Source organism: Acomys russatus, chromosome 28, assembly GCF_903995435.1.
Source record: "Acomys russatus chromosome 28, mAcoRus1.1, whole genome shotgun sequence".
NCBI lineage: Eukaryota > Metazoa > Chordata > Mammalia > Rodentia > Muridae > Acomys > Acomys russatus.
The window spans coordinates 29816251-29836759 of record NC_067164.1 but is presented as its reverse complement, the minus strand read 5'-3'; the positions used below and the strand labels follow the sequence as shown (position 1 = coordinate 29836759).

Below are 20509 nucleotides of genomic sequence, written 5' to 3'. Positions count from 1 at the left end.
TGCAACCCTTCCACCTGGTGTGTTGAAGGCTGAACTACTTTCCGATGTTTTGGTGGATCCATTGTTTGGAAAAGGTCTCTTTAAAATATAGACTGTTGAGTGTAATAACAAGTGGTCAACCACCAGCAAATAGATTTGGATGAAAGAAAAGGAAACCACGAAAGGCCAATTGTTCATTAGTGATTTCACAATATACCAAAGTAAATTGCACATAAAATATCTATGAAGAGAGAATTGCCAGCAGGAAAAAGAACAACATTAACTTCCCTGTGCAATGGGGCCATAGAGTGTTTGGCCTGGATCAAACAGCAGCTTACAAAAAAATGCATAGCAACAGGGACATTGAAGGTCTGGATGTGATCTATTTTAAAAGAAAGGTTTTTTGTTTTTTTTGTTTTTTTTTTTTTTAATAGAACAAACTTGGGAATAAAAAGACAGCTGAAACGGCCATGCCTGTGCTGTGGTAGGCAATTACAGGGAACCAAAGTGGCTTCCTGATTTAGCGTAGTTGCTTTTTATAAAGTGTTTCCTTGATTACATTCTTCTTGGAAAAGGCTGTTTAAGTAATTTTAGAATTAAAAAAAAAAAACACCCTGAAAATGTGCAGTCAATTATAATCACAATGGTTTTCATAGCAGACATTTTTACGAACTAATGAGCAGATTTTATTACTTACCACTTGTCTTCTAGACGATTAAAGTCACACAAACATCCTATCCTTCCCGAATAAGAAGACACTGATATCATGAAGAAGCAGGAAAGGCACTACCCAGCAGTGCTTACATGAGCAGTGCTAAGAGGAATGCTTCATCACACAGATTGCTCTTTCTTTTTTTTTTTTTTTTCATAGGAAAGCATTTGGAGTCAGTGGGTTTTTTTTTTTTTTTTTTTTCATAGTTTTACATTCCTTCATTTGAGTCCATGAACTTCTGGAAATGTACAGCACTCAGAGCACTCAACACATCAGCCTTTTTAAAATGCACGTCAAGAATACAAAAAGTATAATGCCACAAATGACTATCACTTAGCATAGAATGTCTTTTAACTGTTGTGTTAATTTTTAATATCAATGATTATAGAAGCACCTTGATATGAATATTTAGGGTTTTTTATATTCAAAACCTCAAGACGCCACATTTTATTAAAATAATGATCATAAGCACATCGTCCCTTAGATTCTTTCATTCACTTGGCAACTTTCAATACATTGAGATTGATCTCTTATTTGCTTTGACAACCAGACAAAAACGTGTATAAAAGTGTAAATGGTACGACATCATGCACCATCATACTGCTACTTGCTCCAGGAGAGTAGAGACACGAAAGGGTGGTGTTCTCTGCCTCTCTGTTATTCAAACTTACCTGCCCTGCAGCTTGCCAGGTAAAATTCATGGAGTGGATATTGACAGGAATGGCTGGCATTCTCTGCTGGGCTTTCCTGAAATCATGTGTAAAGGGGGCCATTTTCCCCTCTGAGACAATCAGTATATCTTCTTCAAATCCTGTTGTGTAAATAATAAACACAACTATCAAACTTGATGCACTTCAAAGAACCGAGCGTTTCATGCAGAAAGCAAGACCCGAGAGAACCAGTGTAGGCTCCTGTTTTACAGAAAGCACCTGCCTTTTGGTACCAAGAGTACCGAAGTTACTTTCCGTGTCTGTGGCAAGAGCTGTGCTTGCTAACACACAGTAGAGTTGTCTGGTGTTACAGAGTTCCTGTACCAACTCTGCACTTAGGACTAGCTTGAGTAGGGTTGGAACGGTGGGTCGGCTTTGCTTTTTTTTTTTTTTTTAAAGAAACACATAAGCTTCCAAGTGGAAAATACTTATTTTAAAAGGAGGAAGCAGTCACCCTGGAAGTTGTTTTAAAACACACTCGGTGCGTGTATCTCTGCACTGAGGACCGGACTGGGAAGACGCCTTACCTATAAGCACTCTTGCCTGATGGGCGTCTATCCACAGGTACAAGCTCTCCTCAGGTGGCTGCCCCGCATCGGCTCGCAGCAGGAGCAGGCAAGGTAGGATGCTCCAGAGCTGGAGCGCGAAAGCAGGGAAAACATTTCTCCGAGCCATGCTGCGCAGGACCTTCCCGCTGGTGGTGCAACTCCAACCTGCGCTGCTGGTGAAGTTCTCGCCTTGGCTGCAGCGGCTCTGGCTGGAACCTACTTAAACGGCTGGGCGAGTTAAGTCTCCAGTCTCCGGAGCGAGTGAGCCTGGGAGAGCTAGAGAGGAGGGAGTGGATGTGCGGCCGCGCAGAAGGAGGGGGCCTGGAAGGAGAGGGAACCGCAGAGACACGCTGCTGGCAAAGCTGGCGGTGCCAGCACGTCCCGCAGCGCCAGCAGCTAGAGGATCACATACAGGAGGGAGGAACCGCGGGAACCGCTGGCACCAGCGCGCACTGAGAGCGCCGGTGAGGCGCAGGCGGTCGCCACTAGGGGGCGCTGTGGGGCCCCGTGGGCGGGGCCGCGGTACCCGGGAGACCACGCTCGCAGGCGCCAGGTGAATGAAGTGAGCGCCCCGCGTTGTGTGATGGGGACACAACCTAGAAATGGACCTAAAGCGACTTCTGGGTTGTCACTAGATTCTCCTTCCACCAGGAGAGACGTGTGTGGGTGGCAGGCATGTGGTGAACGAAAAGAGCGGTCAAAGACGGTGATAACTCCGTTTCACCCCGGGGCTAACTGAACGCACATAGTCCACCCTTTCCTTTCGAACTACATTTCAGACTGTATCTCAGTGTGCCTGTCTGCAGACTCTTGCTGACAGTTTGCGCTCTCCTGGGGAGTTAAACACCGAGACTTCACAGGCTAGTAGGACTGGTGCAGGCGCTGGTCTTCCCACAGCGTTCATTTCTGCGCTGGACCAATACCCGACAGGTGGCGTCGTTTGTCTTTACAACCCATTCTTGATAGTCCGGAATAGTTTCCTACGTCCTGGATACCTATAGCTGATCCCCTCCACCCTGCCCCATGAAACTAGAACTCTCCTTTAAAAAAAAAATGGATTTTTGAAAACAAAAACAACCAAACAAAATAACTGGAGGCGCGTGCCCAGTCCCTGAAATCGTAGGAGCCTGGGGACAAGACCGAGGGTCCTTTGGGAAGAGAACTTAGTTGGCAGCGGCTTCCAGCATTGCAAGAAAAATTTCTGCCTTTTGCCTGACTCCTTCAACGTGCAGAGAAAAGCAAGCAGAATCACTGTTTTTCAAAAACAGAAAAATTTCAGACTCAGGAAAAGCTTTGTTTACTTCTTTCCGGTTTTTTTTTTTTTCCTTGTTTGATTAGTTCGTTGGTTTTGGTTTTGTGTTGTTTGGTTACTTTTTTGGTACCCAGTAGCTGTTCAACAAATGTGCCCCCAAGGATCTAGACTCTGGATCTGTGCTGCTGTTCCACCCAGTCTTTGTAGAGCAGGGAAAAGCAAACAGAAAATACAGATAGAATTCTGGCTGGATGTATGCCTGTAAGTCACTCACAGTTTTTAAAGGAGAAAGGAGAAGGAAGGAAGGAAGGAGGGAGGAAAAGAAAAAAGAAGAGGAGAAGGAGGAGGAGGAGGAAGAAGAAGAAGAAGAAGAAGAAGAAGAAGAAGAAGAAGAAGAAGAAGAAGAAGAAGAAATGTATAACTGTGTAATATGTGCCCAGATATCCAACAGATAAAAAACGGGGCGGGGGGGTATTGTGTAGGGAGGCAGTACATAAAAAGACTGTCCATTGTGACTGTACACTCCACGTAGCTTCATTTTAAATGTGCTTTGCAGTGTTTATTTCTTTCATCTTTGCGGTAGCTACTGTTACTATTCTCATTTTACTGATGGGGAACTAAAGCTTTAAAAGTCCCGTAAATATTCAGCTGGCGAGCGACAGGAGTCAGAATTCAAATCACAATCGCTCCGACTTCAAAGCCCCCTTATTGTTGTGAGCAAGTCGCAATTAGGGCATTTGCCTCAAAAGCCTTTCAGCCACTCTTCCCTTAAAACAAAACATTTAAACTGGTTGTGGTAGCACACGCTGTAATCTGAGCGCTAAAGAAGTCGAGGCACAGGCTTCAGGAGCTCTTTGTTAATATAAGCTACATATGGAGTTCAAGCCAGTCTGGGCTACCTGGGACCCTGTCTCAAAAAACAAGATTCCCCCCCCCCCCCGCACCCCCGTCCCCGCCCAACATTTCATTTTATTGTTGCAGGGAATATTCATTTGTGTAATGTTTTCCTGCGTTAGGCAAACGTATAACCCTTTGACACCGTAAAGCCAGCATCACTCAGCTAAAGGCAACAATTTCGCAACACAATAGACAGTTTGACTTGGAAGGGGGTGAAGATTTTTCCCCTAGTATTGCTCAGACCGCTATGGCTCTTGGTGCAAGGACGCCCTCTACAGGCTGTTCTTGTCAAATACTAGCTGAGAACTAAAAAAGAATAAATTCTCTCTTACTACCTAAGTGATGAATTTACTTCATCAGTTGTGTTTGGTCTTGAAACAGCAATCTATTCGGCTATGGGGACATTTACCCCTTTTGAACAATTGTTTTGTTTGCCGTGGTAGCAAAAATGCTTGTTATCCCAGAATTCAGAGGTAAAATCAGGGCGGTTTCAATGAAAATGAGGCTACAGAGAAAGTAGCCCGTGCCACATCTTCGCCGTCATCGTCGTCGTCGTCGTCGTCGTCGTCGTCGTCATCATCAGTAGCAGCAGCACCACAGCCACCATCACCAAGACCACCAACAATAACAACAACAACAACTTTTTTCTGTTCCCTTCTCTCCAGCAGGAGACCTTATATTGTATTTTTAGAGGTGTATAAAATGTTGTTTTTAAAAACGTATTGGTACCACAAATATGTCTAAGCAGTAAGGGATCCACCACAAGGACTTGAGCTCATATCCCTGGCAAACACAAAGCTGGTGGAGGGGGTGCGCTCCCTGACTTCCAGTGCTGAGGTGCTGAGGCAGGAGGATGCCTGGGGCTCACTGACTGTTAGCCTAACTCTGGGCTTAGTGAGAATCCCTGCCTCAGGGAATAAGGTGAAAAGTGATCCAGCAGGATAGCTGATGAGCTCCTCTGTCCCTGTGCATTACTCGCACCTGTGGACACACATGCGAACACACACACACACACACACACACACACACACACACCTGAATTTAAGCCAGGTGTGGTAGCACATGACACCTTGTGATTTCAGCCCTCTGCAGCCTAAGGAAGAGGAGCAGAGCCAGAGTTCATGGCTAGCTTGGCCTTCGAAGCAAAATCCTGTCTTAAAGGGGAGAAAAAAAAAATCTGTGATTGAGTAACTTTTGGGTTTTACAAAGTCAGCTATTTAAAAAAAAAAAAAAAAACAGTTATAGAGTGTATCTTTATAGAAAATTCATTCAATAACTGAATTTTATTCCCTCCCCCCTTTTAAATCAAGTATAAATCAAGTAAATTAGTCATTTAAAATAAGTATGCTTTTTAATTTTTTTCTAGTTAAAAATATGGTCCCATTGCCTGCTAAATGTTGTCTATAATGGCCTGGGAGTCATTGTGTTTGCTTTGAGAATTTTCCAATATATGTTCTACTCTAGTCTGCTCTCTTTCCTTGTGTGATTCGACCTTATTGTTTGTTGGTGGCCTCATTTATTTGTTCAATAATTTATTCACTTAGTCATTAAGATCTGCTAAATAATTGTTGATTGACAGGCACTAACCTAGAACTGGAAAACCAGGACTTGACCCCAGCTCTCAGAATGCCAAAGTTACTATACTGCACAGCGACAGTATAGAGCAGAACATAGAAACTTCTGACAAAACTTCAAAGAAGAGATCTGGAATTTTAAACATTGTTTCATCTATCATTCATTTAAAACATTCTTAGGGTTTATTATGTACAGGTACAGGGATAGGAAGGCAATTTATTTATTTATTTATTTCGAGACAGGGTTTCTCTGTGTTAGCCTTGGCTGTCCTAGACTTGCTTTGTAGACCAGGCTGGCCTCGAAGTCACAGCGATCCACCTGCTTTTACCTCCCGAGTGCTGGCATTAAAGGCGCGCGCCACCATGCCCTTCTAGGAAGGTAATTTAAACAGGAAGAATGAGGGTGGTTTCTTCCTGACTGAGGGGCCTTTCTGTACTTAGGTCCCAGCTAGAATTATCTTCGTGGCTACAGGTGTTGGGTGGAATCTGGGCATAGTTCTATCTTAATGGAAAGGAGCCCCATGAAAAGACATTTAAAAGAACCAGGTATTATGCATAATATAGTTTTGTCTTTAGGAGACATTACACATGATCTATATAATAATACAAAGACTAGATTTACCTATCAATCTATATTCACATTTATTTCTGTATACCACCTGGAAGACTATACACTATGATATTTCCGGTGGGCATCAATGAAGCATGGGAGTGGGAAGAGAAAATGATTTTTCCCTTCATGCGCAGATAGACACGTAGCATCTTCTTAACAAGATGCTATTGTAGTTAAACATAGTTTTAAGAATAGAGAAAGGATTCTTCTTTCGTGCTCCAGCTGGTCTCTCCTCATGTAGGCAGCCGTCACCTGCCCATACTTGATCAGCTCAGAACTGTACGTCACCACACATGACAGCTCATTACTGAAGCACGCGTGCGCGCTCGCGCGCACACACACACACACACACACACACACACACACACACAGCAAGCATCCTCATCACCCCACGAACATTCTTGCACTGCTTTTTTCAGCCAATTCCACCGCCTTGCATATCTTGTCTCCCACAGATCACACTCAAAGTGTCTTGTTTATCTGTGCTGTTCACCCCTAGGGTACTTAACAAAACCATTTTCTTATGATAAGGAGGAAAACGGAAAACAATCTCACTGCCTAACATTAGAAGAATAGTAAAACATATTAGGATAATTTTTTACATAAAATGTTTTATCCTTTTAATCATGTTTTATTGCTTAAGACAATTTAAACTTAAGTATATCTTGAACATACTTGTCCCCTCCCCCAAGTCCTTCCAGATCCTCTCCCCCTTCCAATTCACCCAAGTTTAAGTTCTTTCTCAAAAAAAAAAAAAAGAACAAAAACGCAGTATAACAAGAAAACAAAATAAAACCACACTCAAAAAGAAAACCAAAAGCACCCTATCAGACTGTAACCAAATAAAAGCACACACACACACACACCATACGTGCACACACACACCCCAAACTAAAACCGTGGAGTCCATTATGTATTGGCCCACTCCTCCTCCTGAACATCAGGCTTGGCCTGGAGTGGTTGGCATAGCCAGCGTCACTCTGCTGGGGTAAACTTGTATTTCCATCCCTCTGCTGAAGCGGAAGGGTGCTGTTCTCAGGGGGTTCCCTTCTCGTTCCGTCGCCAGCGTGAAACTAACGCAAAGTAAACGTCAGCCCTCACCTTGCAGTGCCTCTTAGGTTTTCTAAGAAGAAAAAGGGGGAAAAACAAAACTGGCTTTCGTAAACAACAAACACTGTTCACACTCCTCAGAGAAAGGCTCTGTGAGGACAGAGGACGCCCCCTGTGTTTTTATAAGGCCTCTGCAATAGCTCAGTGCTCTGACTCAGCTGTTAAAGAATTGTTGGTTTTGTGTGTGTGTGTGTGTGTGTGTGTGTGTGTGTGATATTTATCATATATTATGTAGCTTTCTGAAATAGGTAAACTTTAACATGTAGAAACAGTTCACTTACTGTAGGCAATTAAAGTAGTTAAGAGGGAAGATTAATAAAGGCTTTAATTTGGATGGCATTCAAATAATAGGCATGAAAATCATGACTTAACAGCTCTTTAAATGATCTCGCCCAACAGTTGAGCTACACGAGAAAGCAGAAGTAATCTACCACGGAAACAATCACCCACTGATACATAGGCTAAAATCCTGAAGTTTAAATCCAGTGTGCATGGTTTTCTAAAAGCAAAACCAAATAAAAAGTTGGGTTAATGATTTGCTTATAGTAACTGACGCTTGAACTGGGTGAAAAATCAAATGGCTTGAAACATAAAACCCAAATCTTTGATGATTGTAAACTGAGCCATGGATTTCAAGGTGGGATGAAGGCAGCTCCTGCTGGAAGTGCAGCATTTCAGCACCCAGGCACACTCAAAGCCTTTGCACGTGCTCCTATGACAACCACTCGTAGATTTGTTTCCAATTCTGTCCACCCGTAAACTTGGCTGTTTCTTTGACATATGCATCTATACAGAAATGAAATGATTTGCGGAGGTATCAATAAAATGGTACTGTTTGAAGTAGGATCCTCTGCCAGCTACAATGGAGAAAATGCTGCTGTACTTATCTCCTCAAGGAAAACAACTAGAAAATAAGAAAGATGTCTTTTAATTGTCCTAAGACATTGCACAATAGATAATACAATACTATAAACCTTAAAGGTGAAGGAACCTGCAATCGCAGCACTCAGGGAGGCAGAGGCAGAGGCAGAGGCAGGTGGATCTCTGTGAGTTCGAGGCCGACCTGGTCTACAAAGTGAGTTCAGGTCAGCCGAGGCTACACAGAGAAACTCTGTCTCAAAAACAACACTACACAACAACAACCAAACAAACAAAAACAAAACAAAACAAAACAAAACAAAAGGAAACAAATTATTTAAGTCCAATGACTTAAAAGGCACATTTCTGTTTAGAGTGCGAGGTGATGAAATCCACAGACAGCAAACAAGTCTCTAAGGAGAACGAGATGGAGTCAAGGCAGCCAAGAGTTCTGTAATAGGAGCCTTAGAGGAGAGGAGAGGAAAGAATGGAAGTGGGGAGGAAGAGAGCACTCTGGAGAAAAGGCCCCTTCCCCCTGTTTACGAACACCAAGCTGAGAAATCACACAGCTGCTTACGGTTTGAAGGCTGTAGGATGAAGATTCCTCAGGTCCCCTTCAGCAATAGGAGGAACTGGGTTCTTAACAAGCCACGTGAGGAGACCTCACTGAGTATGCAAGGCACTGGGAGAGCCTCCAGGAGGACACTTTAATGGTATAGTAAAGCGTGTTACTCTAGGCTCATCCTAACAAAAATCTGTGCGCTTCAAAGGATGCTCAGTGGGAGAGTGCTTGCCTACCGTATGCTACAAAGGCCCTGGGCTCAAGGGGAAAAAGCAAAAGCATCAAGCTAATCTGCAAGTAAATCTACCAGAACACATGTTACTCGAATTAATAAGAGTAAGTGAAAAAAAAAAAATCTAAAGGGCAAGTAGGAGAAAAAAATAAAAAAAAAAAAAGAAGAGAACAAAAGATTGATTGGTTGATTGATTGATTCTTTACAACCCTCACAATGTCTGCTTGCCTGAAAGGGGTTTCATGCCGCCAATATAAACTGCAAAAATTCCAACCTAGAGCTCTATATGCAAAAATCTTCTTAAAATAATAACATGCAATGAATCGGGGAAACTTGTCACCAGAAGACGTGCATTATAAAAAAGAATTAGAGGGAGTTGTCACGTGTAAGGAAGAGATCCCAGGTGGAAATCAGACTTGCCAAGCAGGTGGATAAACACAAAGTGTCTTTTACCTTTTAAAAGTTTCTTTTAAAGTAACTAGCTCTTAAGTAAAGAAGAATAAAGTGCACTGTGACTTTCATCATAGGTTACGAGTAAGGACGCAGTGACGACAACACAGAGGGTGAGGAAAGGAGATGGGTGCACACCTTTGCAAGCTTCTTGACTGTGTGTGGAATGTTCTATGGAACAATGTAGAAGAATGTTAATTCAGAACATGGCTGCTCTGGCGAGAGGTCACATCCAAAGACCTCCTAGGTCTGTGTGACCTGGCTGGGACACAAACACGCCTTTAATCCAGGAGATGGAGGCAAACAGACCTGACTTTTTAAACACCACACTAACTTCAGGACAAGAACCGTTAACAGACACAACTGGTAATGTGAGGGATTATGTGGCTGTTTACGACGCTAGTCACTCTACTTTTGTATATGCTTGGCAATTCCTTTAATAAGAGCATCATAAACGAAAAGAGGAAGCCAGGCACGGTGGCTCAAGCCTTTAATCCCAACACTCAGGGAGGCAGGGGCAGGCGGATAGCTGTGAGCTCAAGGCCAACCTGATCTACAGTGTGAGTCCAGGACAGTCAAGGTGACATAGAGAGAGAAACCCTGTCTTTAAAAAGCTCCAAAAAAATTTTTTAAGGGGAAAATATGTGTTCTGATGAAGGCTAGGGATGCAGCACAGGGGCAGGCTCCTTGCCTTGCATGTACAAGGGTCTGTATTTAATCCCTGGGGCACCAGAAACCAAACAGTAAAGAAAAGTGGAGGACAGCAGAATCAGGTAACCATCACTCACCTCTATTCATTTTTATATAAAAATTGCTTTTACTGGGGCTGGAGAGATGGCTCTTCCAGAGGTCCTGAGTTCAAGTCCCAGCAACCACATGGGGGCTCACAACCGTCTATAATGGGATCTGGTGCCCTCTTCTGGCCTGCAGGTGCATATGCAGGCAGAGCACTGTGTACATCATAATAAATAAATAAATAAACTTTTTTAAAAAATAGCTTTTACTATGCTTTCTATTAACAGCCTCTAGAGATCAACTCCTTTTTTTTTTTTTTAACTCTTGTCTCCCTGTAATGATTATGTTACTCATATTTTTGAAACAATGATACTTAATAGGCATTCGGGGAGGTTCATCCTTCTCCTAGAATGTGGGTATTGGTTCTGGAAAGCCATGAGCGGCTTTCAGCTTTCAGAGTCTTCAGAGTTAGTGCATGCTGAAGTATGGTTGTTAGCGCATACTTCATATTTCTAATACATCAAAACATAAACCAATATTTCCCCCTTCTTTCCTTCCTTCCGTCTGTCCTTCCTCTTCCCTCCCCTTCTGTTTCTACAAAACCAAGAAGCAACTTGAAACAAACTGTCCATCATTTACATAACAAGACAGCACAAGGAAACCAACCCACCTGGCGTTGAGCAGACTTCAAAAACAGTTCTTATCACTAGGCTTCCTTCCTCTCTGTTATGTCTCATTTTCGCGAGGGTTTCACACAATTTATCGCAGTCCTATATTATTCCTAGCCTTAGGCAGTTTTCTTTATGTAGTGGGAGTTTTGGTTCCTTTAAAAACTCAGTTATATATAATAAAAACATACCAATAAAAAAGAAAAAAACAAACAAAAAACTCAGTTATATAAACATGTTGTTTTAATCCCAGGTGTGGGATATGAGGCTGCTATAGTTTGCCCACAGTTGTTAACTAGGATCCTCTCTAGCAGGAGCGTGATCTGTGCCGGCTGCACATAGTTTAATTCTGGAGACTCTGAGAGGGTATAAATGTCAGAGCCCAGAGAGGGACAGGGGCACATGAAGGAAGGCAGCTGCTGCTCTCCCTGCTGCTGACCACTTCCTGTGGCTGGTGCTGCGGACCACTTCCTGCTGCTGCTGACCACTTCCTGTGGCTGCTGCTGCTGCTGCTGCTGCTGCTGCTGCTGCTGCTATTGTGTTTGCTGTTGCTGATTTGCTGATCTGCTGGTCTGCTAGACTGCCAGACTTCTGGATATGCTGACTATGAAGATTGGATTTACCCCAAGGTACAACATCCTTAAGCAGCAGGAAGTAGCTAAAGAGACATACGCTGCCCCGTTCCTCTTTAACCTTCTCTTTCTCCTACCTAGTGTTGGGGGTGTGTGTTGGAAGGTATTAGGGTGGATAAGGGTCAGAAGGGAGGTAGAGGTATTAGAAACCCAAGTAAAATAAATGTTTTAAAAAGATGCCAATATCTATAGCTATATAAACTTCATATCTATAAATTAGAAACAAAACATACCTATGCATATTTTTTTCTAATTCACTAGTTATCACCTAATTTTCCACCAAGAACTGAAAGATAATAATAAACAGATATTCTACATTAGGCACACAGCATTTTGTTATAACTTTAGTATCTTGCACTTTAAAGAAACAATACAAACATGTCTGCATGGTAAGTCGCGAACATTTATTTGGGAAATAGCACGGGCCAGGGATTTTCATGGGCACTGGTTTCCATGTTTTAATTTATGAGCTGGCTTTTTGAACAGGAATTTCAAAGTGTTCTACGAGATATCATATGACTGGACTGCAGACATTTTCAAGCTGGGAACCGCTTACTATCTAAATCAGAAGACATCATTTGCTGCTTTCCTCAAAATCTGGGGAGAGCTTCCTTTCCCACCCAGGGAAAGAGCTTTTCTTTCCTTGTTTTAGACAGGGTCTCTTTACATAGCTCTGGTTGTCCTGGAACTCACTATGTAGACCAAGCTGGCCTGGAACTCACGGATATCCTCCCGCCTTTGGCAAGAGATTAAAGGCGGACACCACTGTGCCTGGCATTTGGCTCTCCAGGTGTTTGCCCTGTTCCCATGGGTGGAGCCTGTCAAGGCTATGTACTAGAGCTACCTGGAACTCTCAAAGCCTTGACAAGGTCTGTTTCAGCCCCGTTAAATCATCTGGGCCGCATGAAGCGGGAGGAACCCCAGGGCACTGGAGCACGCCATGGTGACTCTGAAAAGCTGCCTTATAGTATTTTAACACCAGGTTTCCCCAGCACATACGTTTCCCTTACAAAACGCAGCCCACCAAATCATCACCTTTTACTTTCCCCCTACAGCTCATGTCACTATAGAGCCAGGTGAATCTAATCCTGCAGCACTTAGGGTACACTCCCAAGTCAAGGCTTCCAAAGCATCTTGTATACCCTATGTCTGTAACACCGATTACCGGGCATTCGACACTCTTGCATTCAAAAGTCTTGCATTCGGGATGCTTGAATGCACCCACCACTCTTTTTTTTAAAAATATTTATTTGTTTATTATGTATACATTGTTCTGCCTTCTTGTACCCCTGAAGGCCAGAAGAGGCATCAGACCTCATTATAGATGGTTGTGAGCCACCATGTGGTTGCTGGGAATTGAACTCAGGACCAGTCAGTGTTCCTAACCGCTGAGCCATCTCTCCAGCCCCTTGCCCACCACTCTTGTTTCTTTGCTTCCTCCACAGGGCGACCACACTCATCTTACTCTGAGAACCTCCTGACTCTGAGGCCACGCCTCTTCCCTGCTCTAGCTCTCCATCGCCCTTTCCTGCTTTATTTGGATTTTTTTTTTTTAATCTCTATTTGTCCTTTACTTAGGTGTTTGTTCATTCTCCCTTTGTCTGATCTCCCATCTCCCTGCCCACAAAACTAAGTTCTGCAAATCGAGCTTCCTTTTCTTCTGCCCACTGCTGTATTCTCAGAGAAGAGGACAGTGCCTCACACTTGAATGAGAAACATGTCCACGGAAGCTGAAAAACTAGAAATAGGCGCTTGACAAGGGACTTGGAGGAGATTTTAGGGAGGCGGGGAAGAAATGACAGTAGGAAGAAGAAGAAGAAGGGCACAGACAGGTTGTAAGTCATGGGGATGGGGAACAAAAGGCTGGCGGAGGGGGTCGGAGTGGGGTCTTAACAGGAATCAAGTGTGCATGAAGAAGTTGCTTGGGAACCTAGGCTCTTGCAACCCAAGCACAAAATATAAGGAGCACAGACAAGGGTGGGTGTATATTGGGGGCTACAGGTTTAACAAGGGATGGGGACAATGGGGCAGGAAAAGGAGGGGCTGATAGGATTCTGCCCCAGTCTGCCTACCTGTGATGTCATAGCTTACCTGCCACTGGGTGTGGCCCTGCTCAGTATATAAAAGGACAGGCCCACCTCGCCCCTCTTACCTCTTCTTACTTCTCTCTCTCTCTCTCTCTAAGCTAATAAATATATATTAAAAATAAAAGAGGTGTGAACAGAAATATCCTATATTAGTAAACAATGCCCCTATTGGAAGACATGGAATATTAGATGTATATTTCAGTACTATGCATGGGTTACTTCCTACAAGTTATTGGTTTGGGGGGCCCCCAGAGGTACCCTAAAAAAATACAAGCTTTGCCTTTGCTTTTGACTGTCCACCAAAACTACCAGACATAGACATTAAGACACCCCATACTCTGGCTACAGGATTCATAGGAATCCATCTTGAATAGACCAGGGATCTCTCTTCCTGATGGTTTCAGCACACTTCCATAGGTGTGCTGGAAGGTGCTGGTCAAGCTGCTGGTGAAGAAAAGACATCTTGACAAGGGCTGGACCCTGCATGTGATAAAACCAACCTGCCAGGCAAGATATATCCACTTTTGCAATAGTGGCAAAACTGTTTATGGGGTAAACAACTGCTTTCTTGGTTGGATTTGAGGCCTGCTCCACAGGTACTGTAAATGTGCTAAAAACAAAAACAACAACAAAAATAAAATAAAAATAAAACGTGGTTTGGGGAAGTTATAAGTCCTAAGAACCTATTGGTTTTGTTTTTCTGAATGGTCATTGCACTAGCTATTTTTATGTCAACTTGACATAAGCTATAATCATTTGAGAGGAAAGAACATCAGTTGACAAAATGGACCTCTGAGACCAGGTTACAGGCAAGGCTGTAGGGCATTTTCTTAATTAATGATGGATGTGATGAATGAATGATTGTAAGGGATGCATGTCCCTGGCTGGTGGTCGTGGGCTCTCTAAGAAATCAGGCTGAGAAAGCCATGGGGAGCAAATCCGTAAGCAGCACCCCTCCATGGTCTCCGCATCAGCTCCTGCCTCTAGGTTTGCCCCCTGTGTGATTCTCTGTCCTGACTTCCTTTGGAGATAGACTTATGTGGGAACGTAAGCCCAGCAAACCGTTTCCTCCCCCAACTTACTCTCGGCATGTTGTTCTTTTCACAGCAACTGCAAACCTAAGACAGCCATGTTGTCAAATTACCTTCTAAACATATGTACTTATTTGCACAGGTTTGTGCCCCTCCCAACCCTCGTCAGAAGAACGTCTTATCATAGGGTATGGTGGTTAACGCAGGTACTTGGTCAGAGTGCTCAAAAGAGCAATAATGAGCCATAGACACAACATCTGTATCAACTTCACATCTAACCCAGGTGACCAAGGCTCAGGTGCATCAAAGAGGAGGGAGCAGGGAGAATGTAAGAGTCAGAAGATGGGCTGGGCAGTGGTGGCGCACGCCTTTAATCCCAGCACTTGGGAGGCAGAGGCAGGTGGGTCGCCGTGAGTTCAAGGCCGACCTGGTCTACAAAGTTAGTCCAGGACAGCCAAGGCTACATAGAGAAATCCTATTTTGAAAAAACCAAAAAAGAGTCAGAAGATGGGAAGGGTACTGAGAAAACACTGTCCTCTGGATATAACATGGCTGTGGCACACACAAACTCACAGTGGCTCTGATAATTTGCACAAGATCAAACCTCCTACCATGGAGGAGGAAGGGCTCCTCAGGCCCCACCCTACCTGAGGAGCCTTTGGCAGCTGATGGTTGTGGGAAGGGGTAGGGGGGAAGTGAATACAACTTCTCTTTAGAGGTATGGCCATTGGTAGGTTTCCCACAACCCAGTGGATGGCTCCACGTGCACGCGCATCAAGACAGCACTAATGGGATTTATTGGGCTAAAACTGTAAATGATTAATAAAAATACAAATGCAGAACAAAATAAAATTTAAAAGCACAAAAACACACCGACGCCAAGTGCCACATGGAAAAAGAAAACAGCATGTGATGTTTCATGTTGTCTCTATTCCTGCACTACTGAGACAGGTAGGGGCCACCACAAGGGGACAAAACACAAATAATGCTTTGAAATGCTATCCTGTCATCTGTTAAAAAGTGTGCGTTAATGCTTCTAACAGTTTCAGTAAAATAAGCCACGAGGCCAAACTGTTTACAAAGTAGGATTGCTTTCTGGCTAAAACGAGTGGACTTCAAGGTGGATATGAAAGGACTAAATGGAGGTGTAATTGCTTCCAAGAAAAAAAAAAATTGCATCCCACAAAATGTCCCTAGTGAGGCTGCCCCGCCTTCTGCCCCAAGGCAACTCAGATGTCAAGATCCCTGTTGGAGTGGAAGACTCTCTTGCTGTTGCCTTAGAAGCTCAACTTCAGAGACTTCACAGCAGGACAATGCACTATTAGCTTCTCACTACCTTTTCTGTAAGATAACTTCTTTAATGTCTGGCTCACGATAACAGATGCCTGTGTTACTTCATGGGAATCTGAAGGTCACCTTTGTCAAAAAAACACTAACTTTTCTACTGGACTTCAGATAGCCTGATGGGTGACTAAACTGTGAGAAGAGGTTTGGCATCTCTGCTTTCACATTCACTCTGTCCCCTTTGTTTTCCTAACCCACAGGACAGAGTCTATTCATATCTATCTGCATGTAGACAAGTGACTACTTAGAAGATGCTTTATCCAGAGCTATGGTACAGGGTGTGCTTGGTCTAATGCCTGTTGGAGTTTATGGATGTATGCTTCTCCTGTTCTGCCCTTGTGCTTCTCAGCAGCTCAAGCACCCAAAGGTTGCTCATTCTTACCTTAAAGCTGAGAGCAAAACAGGAGGCCAGGACTTTTATGCAAGATGATGTCACAAACTGGAAGATTAATTAAACAGTTCGTGGGCTAAGTCAACCACCCATCAACCTGTGACCGTTGAGGCTAGGATGCTTACGCTCAGGAAGAACAATGTCTTTTGAAACTCTTCTCATGACCAACGGACAAATAGATGACTTAATCAACACAAGAGAAGCCACCAGTACCAGCTGTCCCCTTTGGTAAGTAAGCATCCTGTCCCCAGTCTTAGCACCATTCTGCTTGAGATCTGAAGTCCCAGTAAAGAAGCTTGTCTTGTTCATAATATATGGCCTGACCTTATTGCTACTCTTTCTGGCTTAGGCCCTGTTGCCTGGTATCACTGAAACGTAGATTTTTTTTTCTCAGTCTAACGTTACTAAGGCTATCTCCCTCTATTATACTATAGATACAATCTATACCACGGAGCATCTTGCTACTCATTTCCGCCTGCAATTCTACATCTGTTGCCATTATCATGTGCTGCTTTATGACTCCACCAAAATGTCCTCCTGAGCTATCCTCAGGAAGAAGTGGGTGAGGGCAGACCACATTCCCCACTGCTGGGTCTTTATTCTCCATTCAACTTCTTTCGTGTAAAAAGTAGATATATTAGGGCCAGAGAGGTGTCTCAGCAGTTCTTCCAAAGGACTCAAGTTTATGTCCTAGCATCCATGTTGGATGGCTCATGACTGCCCAGCTCCAGGGAATATGAAGTCCTCTTCTGGTCCCCATGGTCACCCTCACACAAGAGGTGCACACACACACACACACACACACACACACACACACACACACAAAATAAAAAAAATTATATCTTTAAAAAGCTGATATCTGTCTATCTTAAGTGACTCTGTATTTACATCAAAGAATTTGAATAGGCTTGCATATTAGACATCTCTTTTCCCAAAATATTTTTATTAGTTCATCCTACATGTCCCATTATCCATCTTTCTGCTCAGTTGAGGTTCCTGCCATGTTCTCTCAGCACTTGTTTTCTCTCCTCCCTTTCACAGTCGTCTTCATTATTATTTTTTACTCGTTTTCCCATTAGACACATTTTAACTATTTCTTTAATTAAAGTATCTTCTTCTGACCCTGCCTATTGGGTCCTCCTTGTATTTCACGCTCTTTGAAAACATACTTTTTTTTTTCCAAATAAAAATACCCATCCGTTTTCTCTGAGATGATAGTTAAGAACTATGGTGACAGCTATAGAAATAATTTTTTCTACAATTAAAGATCTATAAAGAAGGAAATGAAGTTAAGTGGCTTATCCATGATAAAGTGCCTGGTAACCAGAATCCAAACTAGATCATCTTTATTTCTTAAAATGCTCATAATAAGGAAGTCCTGAGTTGGACAGAAATTGGTGAGGCCATTTCCCAACGGAAGGTACCAGCCCTCCCACCCATCCCTTGTTCAGTTTTCCTCATAATTGTGAGTTAGCCTAAGACTTTTCTTTATATCAAACTATAATAAAGGCTAAAAAATATCTTATGTTGAGAAACTGCAAGTGCAGTTATATGAGTGTATTAGGGAAATGTGTGACTATAGCTAGAAGTCACATACCATTGACCAGGAGGCAGGCACTAAGCATTTAGGCTGTGTTAGTCACTCATGAGCTTTGTGACAGCCCTGTAAAGGGATAGTTAGTAGCAGCTCCATTTTCTTTTTCTTTTTTTAAAGATTTATTTATTATTTATACAGTATTCTGCCTGTATGTGAGCCAACAGGCCAGAAAAGGGTACCAGATCTCATTATAGATGGTTATGACCCCCCCCCCCCCATGTGGTTTCTGGGAATTGAACTCAGGACTTTTGGAGGACCAGACAGAGTCCTTAACCTCTGAGACATCTCTCCAGCCGGCAGCTCTATTTTCTAATCAAGGTCCCATAGTAAGTGGTAAAGGTGGACTGTGGGCGCCAGAGTGTGGACTCTTAATACGTTTGCAATATGAAGGTGCCATCTCTCTTAAATTCTTGCCACTCACTGCCTGCCAGACTGCCTGAGTGCCTTACTGATTGAGCTTGTTTACACATTCTTGCTGCTACAACAGAGTACCTCAGACTGAGAAGAACAACTTTGCTCCTATGGTTCTGGAGCTTGGAAAGACTAAGGTCAAGACATGAGCAAGTTCATTGTCTGGTGAGCTGTGCTCCCTGTCTCCAAGATGGCTCCTTCAATATGGCTTATTTTGTTTTAAATAATAAAAATGTGGGAAAGGAGCTACATAGTTTCTTTGGGCCATTTTATATTAATGTTTAATTGTGAGAGAAGTGCCTTCATCCCAATTGATTTCTAAGTTCACTCCCTTTAATGTTATCAACTGGTAATTTAGTTTCAACTCATGAACTTTGGGAGATTCAGATATTAACCGATGGGTTGTCTCATTTAATCCTTACAAAATCCTGGTAAGGTGGGTAATATTAGTGATGGTCTATAAAGAATGAGGCCAGGTCTCACAGACATTACATACTCATATGAACTCATGGGGCTAAGATTTGAAACTATGTTGTACTTACGACATCATATTCACTTCTCAGGCTACATGGCACATATATAAATTACACATTGTCTTAGTCACTGCTCTGTTGCTGTAAAGTGGTTCCACAGCCAAGGCAACTGTTATAAAATAAAGCATTTAAGGAGGGTTGGCTTGATAATGTTTAGTCCGTTACCATCATGGTGGGGAGCATGGCAGTACCCATAGCACTGGAATAGTAGCTCAGAGCTACATCCTGATCCACAACAGAGAGAGAACACCGGGACATCCTCAGTGACACACTACCTCCAACATGGCCACATCTAATCTAAACTTGTCAAATGATGAATAAGCACCCAACTGTATGAGCCTAAGGAGGCCATTCTTAATGCAAACCACCGCACACATGGACATACATGCACACCGCATGGAGTCTAAGTTCTCAGGAAGCTTACACGATCAGAAGGCAAACATGCGAACAGCCAACTTTGTTTTCATTTTAAAACATGACCAAAGTATTGGAGCCATGGCTGTGCTTGACTTTAGGGCAAGGACAGTGCCCTTCTTTATAGCTCCCGATCAAGCATAGTGTTGGTGGGTGACAGGGTAAATACTTATTCGCATAAAGTAGGATTTGCTTCTTAAATAGAGAATTTGGGATATGGCAAGGGATGCCTGTGCTGGCTAGTCTTACCTCAACTTGACACAAGTGAGATTTATATGAAAGGAGGGAAGTTCAGTTGAAGAAATGCCTCTAGGAGATCCAGCTGTAAGGCATTTTCTTAATTAGTGATCAATATGGGAAAGCCCAGACTATTGTGGGTGGTGCCATCCCTGTGCTAGTGGCCATGGAAGCTTCTAGTCTCCACACAATCTAACCTAGGCCTTGAGTGTTTTCAGTCTCTGAGGCTTATTGCTTAATTAGCTCCCCCCTATTTTTTCTTTCTGAGCTCATAGCTGACTGGTTCAACTCAGCTGTTCTGGCTCAAACTCCTCTCCCAGCTGACTTATTTAACCTGGCTTCTCTCTTGGCCTCAAATTGTTCTGTGTGGCCTCAAATTAACTCAGCAATCTGCTCTAATCTTTTGGCTCCCTCTTATTCTCTTGCATATTCCATCTTCACAAGCTCATGTCTAGCTTGTTCTTTCATTCAACATCTCCCTGTAAAACTCTCCCAGTAAGGGAATAGGGCTTCCTCAAGACCCAGCTATTCCACTCCTTGGAATATACCCAGAAGATGCTCCAGCACACAACAAGGACATATGCTCAACCATGTTCATAGCAGCCTTATTCATAATAGCCAGAACATGGAAACAACCTAAATGTCCCTCAGTCAAAGAATGAATAAACTATTGTACATTTACACTATGGAATACTACTCAGCTATTAAAAACAAGGAAATCCTGAAATTTGCAGACAAATGGGTGGAACTAGAAATGATCATACTGAGTGAGTTAACCGAGACTCAGAAAGACTCACATGGTATATACTCACTTATATTTGGACACTAGCCCAGGGGGCATGTGCCATGAAAGTCTTCACTTACCAGGAAAGTGGGTCAGAGGGGAGGACACCCTATTGGGACTTTAGGTGAGAGAAGCATGGGAGTGATGG

General features: G+C 43.1%; 1 protein-coding gene across 1 annotated transcript in view; it reads right to left on the bottom strand.

Annotated features, from left to right (window-relative positions):
- Positions 1–2160, bottom strand: part of Wif1 (WNT inhibitory factor 1) — a 61812-nt gene extending 59652 nt beyond the window's left edge. The window contains exons 1-2 of the mRNA XM_051170494.1: positions 1929–2160; positions 1363–1502 (exon numbers count right to left, since the gene is read on the bottom strand). Of these exons, the coding sequence (XP_051026451.1) occupies positions 1363–1502; positions 1929–2076 (288 nt within the window). The 5' untranslated portion in view covers positions 2077–2160. The remainder of the gene's footprint in view (positions 1–1362; positions 1503–1928) is intronic.
- Positions 2161–20509: the final 18349 nt, after the last annotated feature.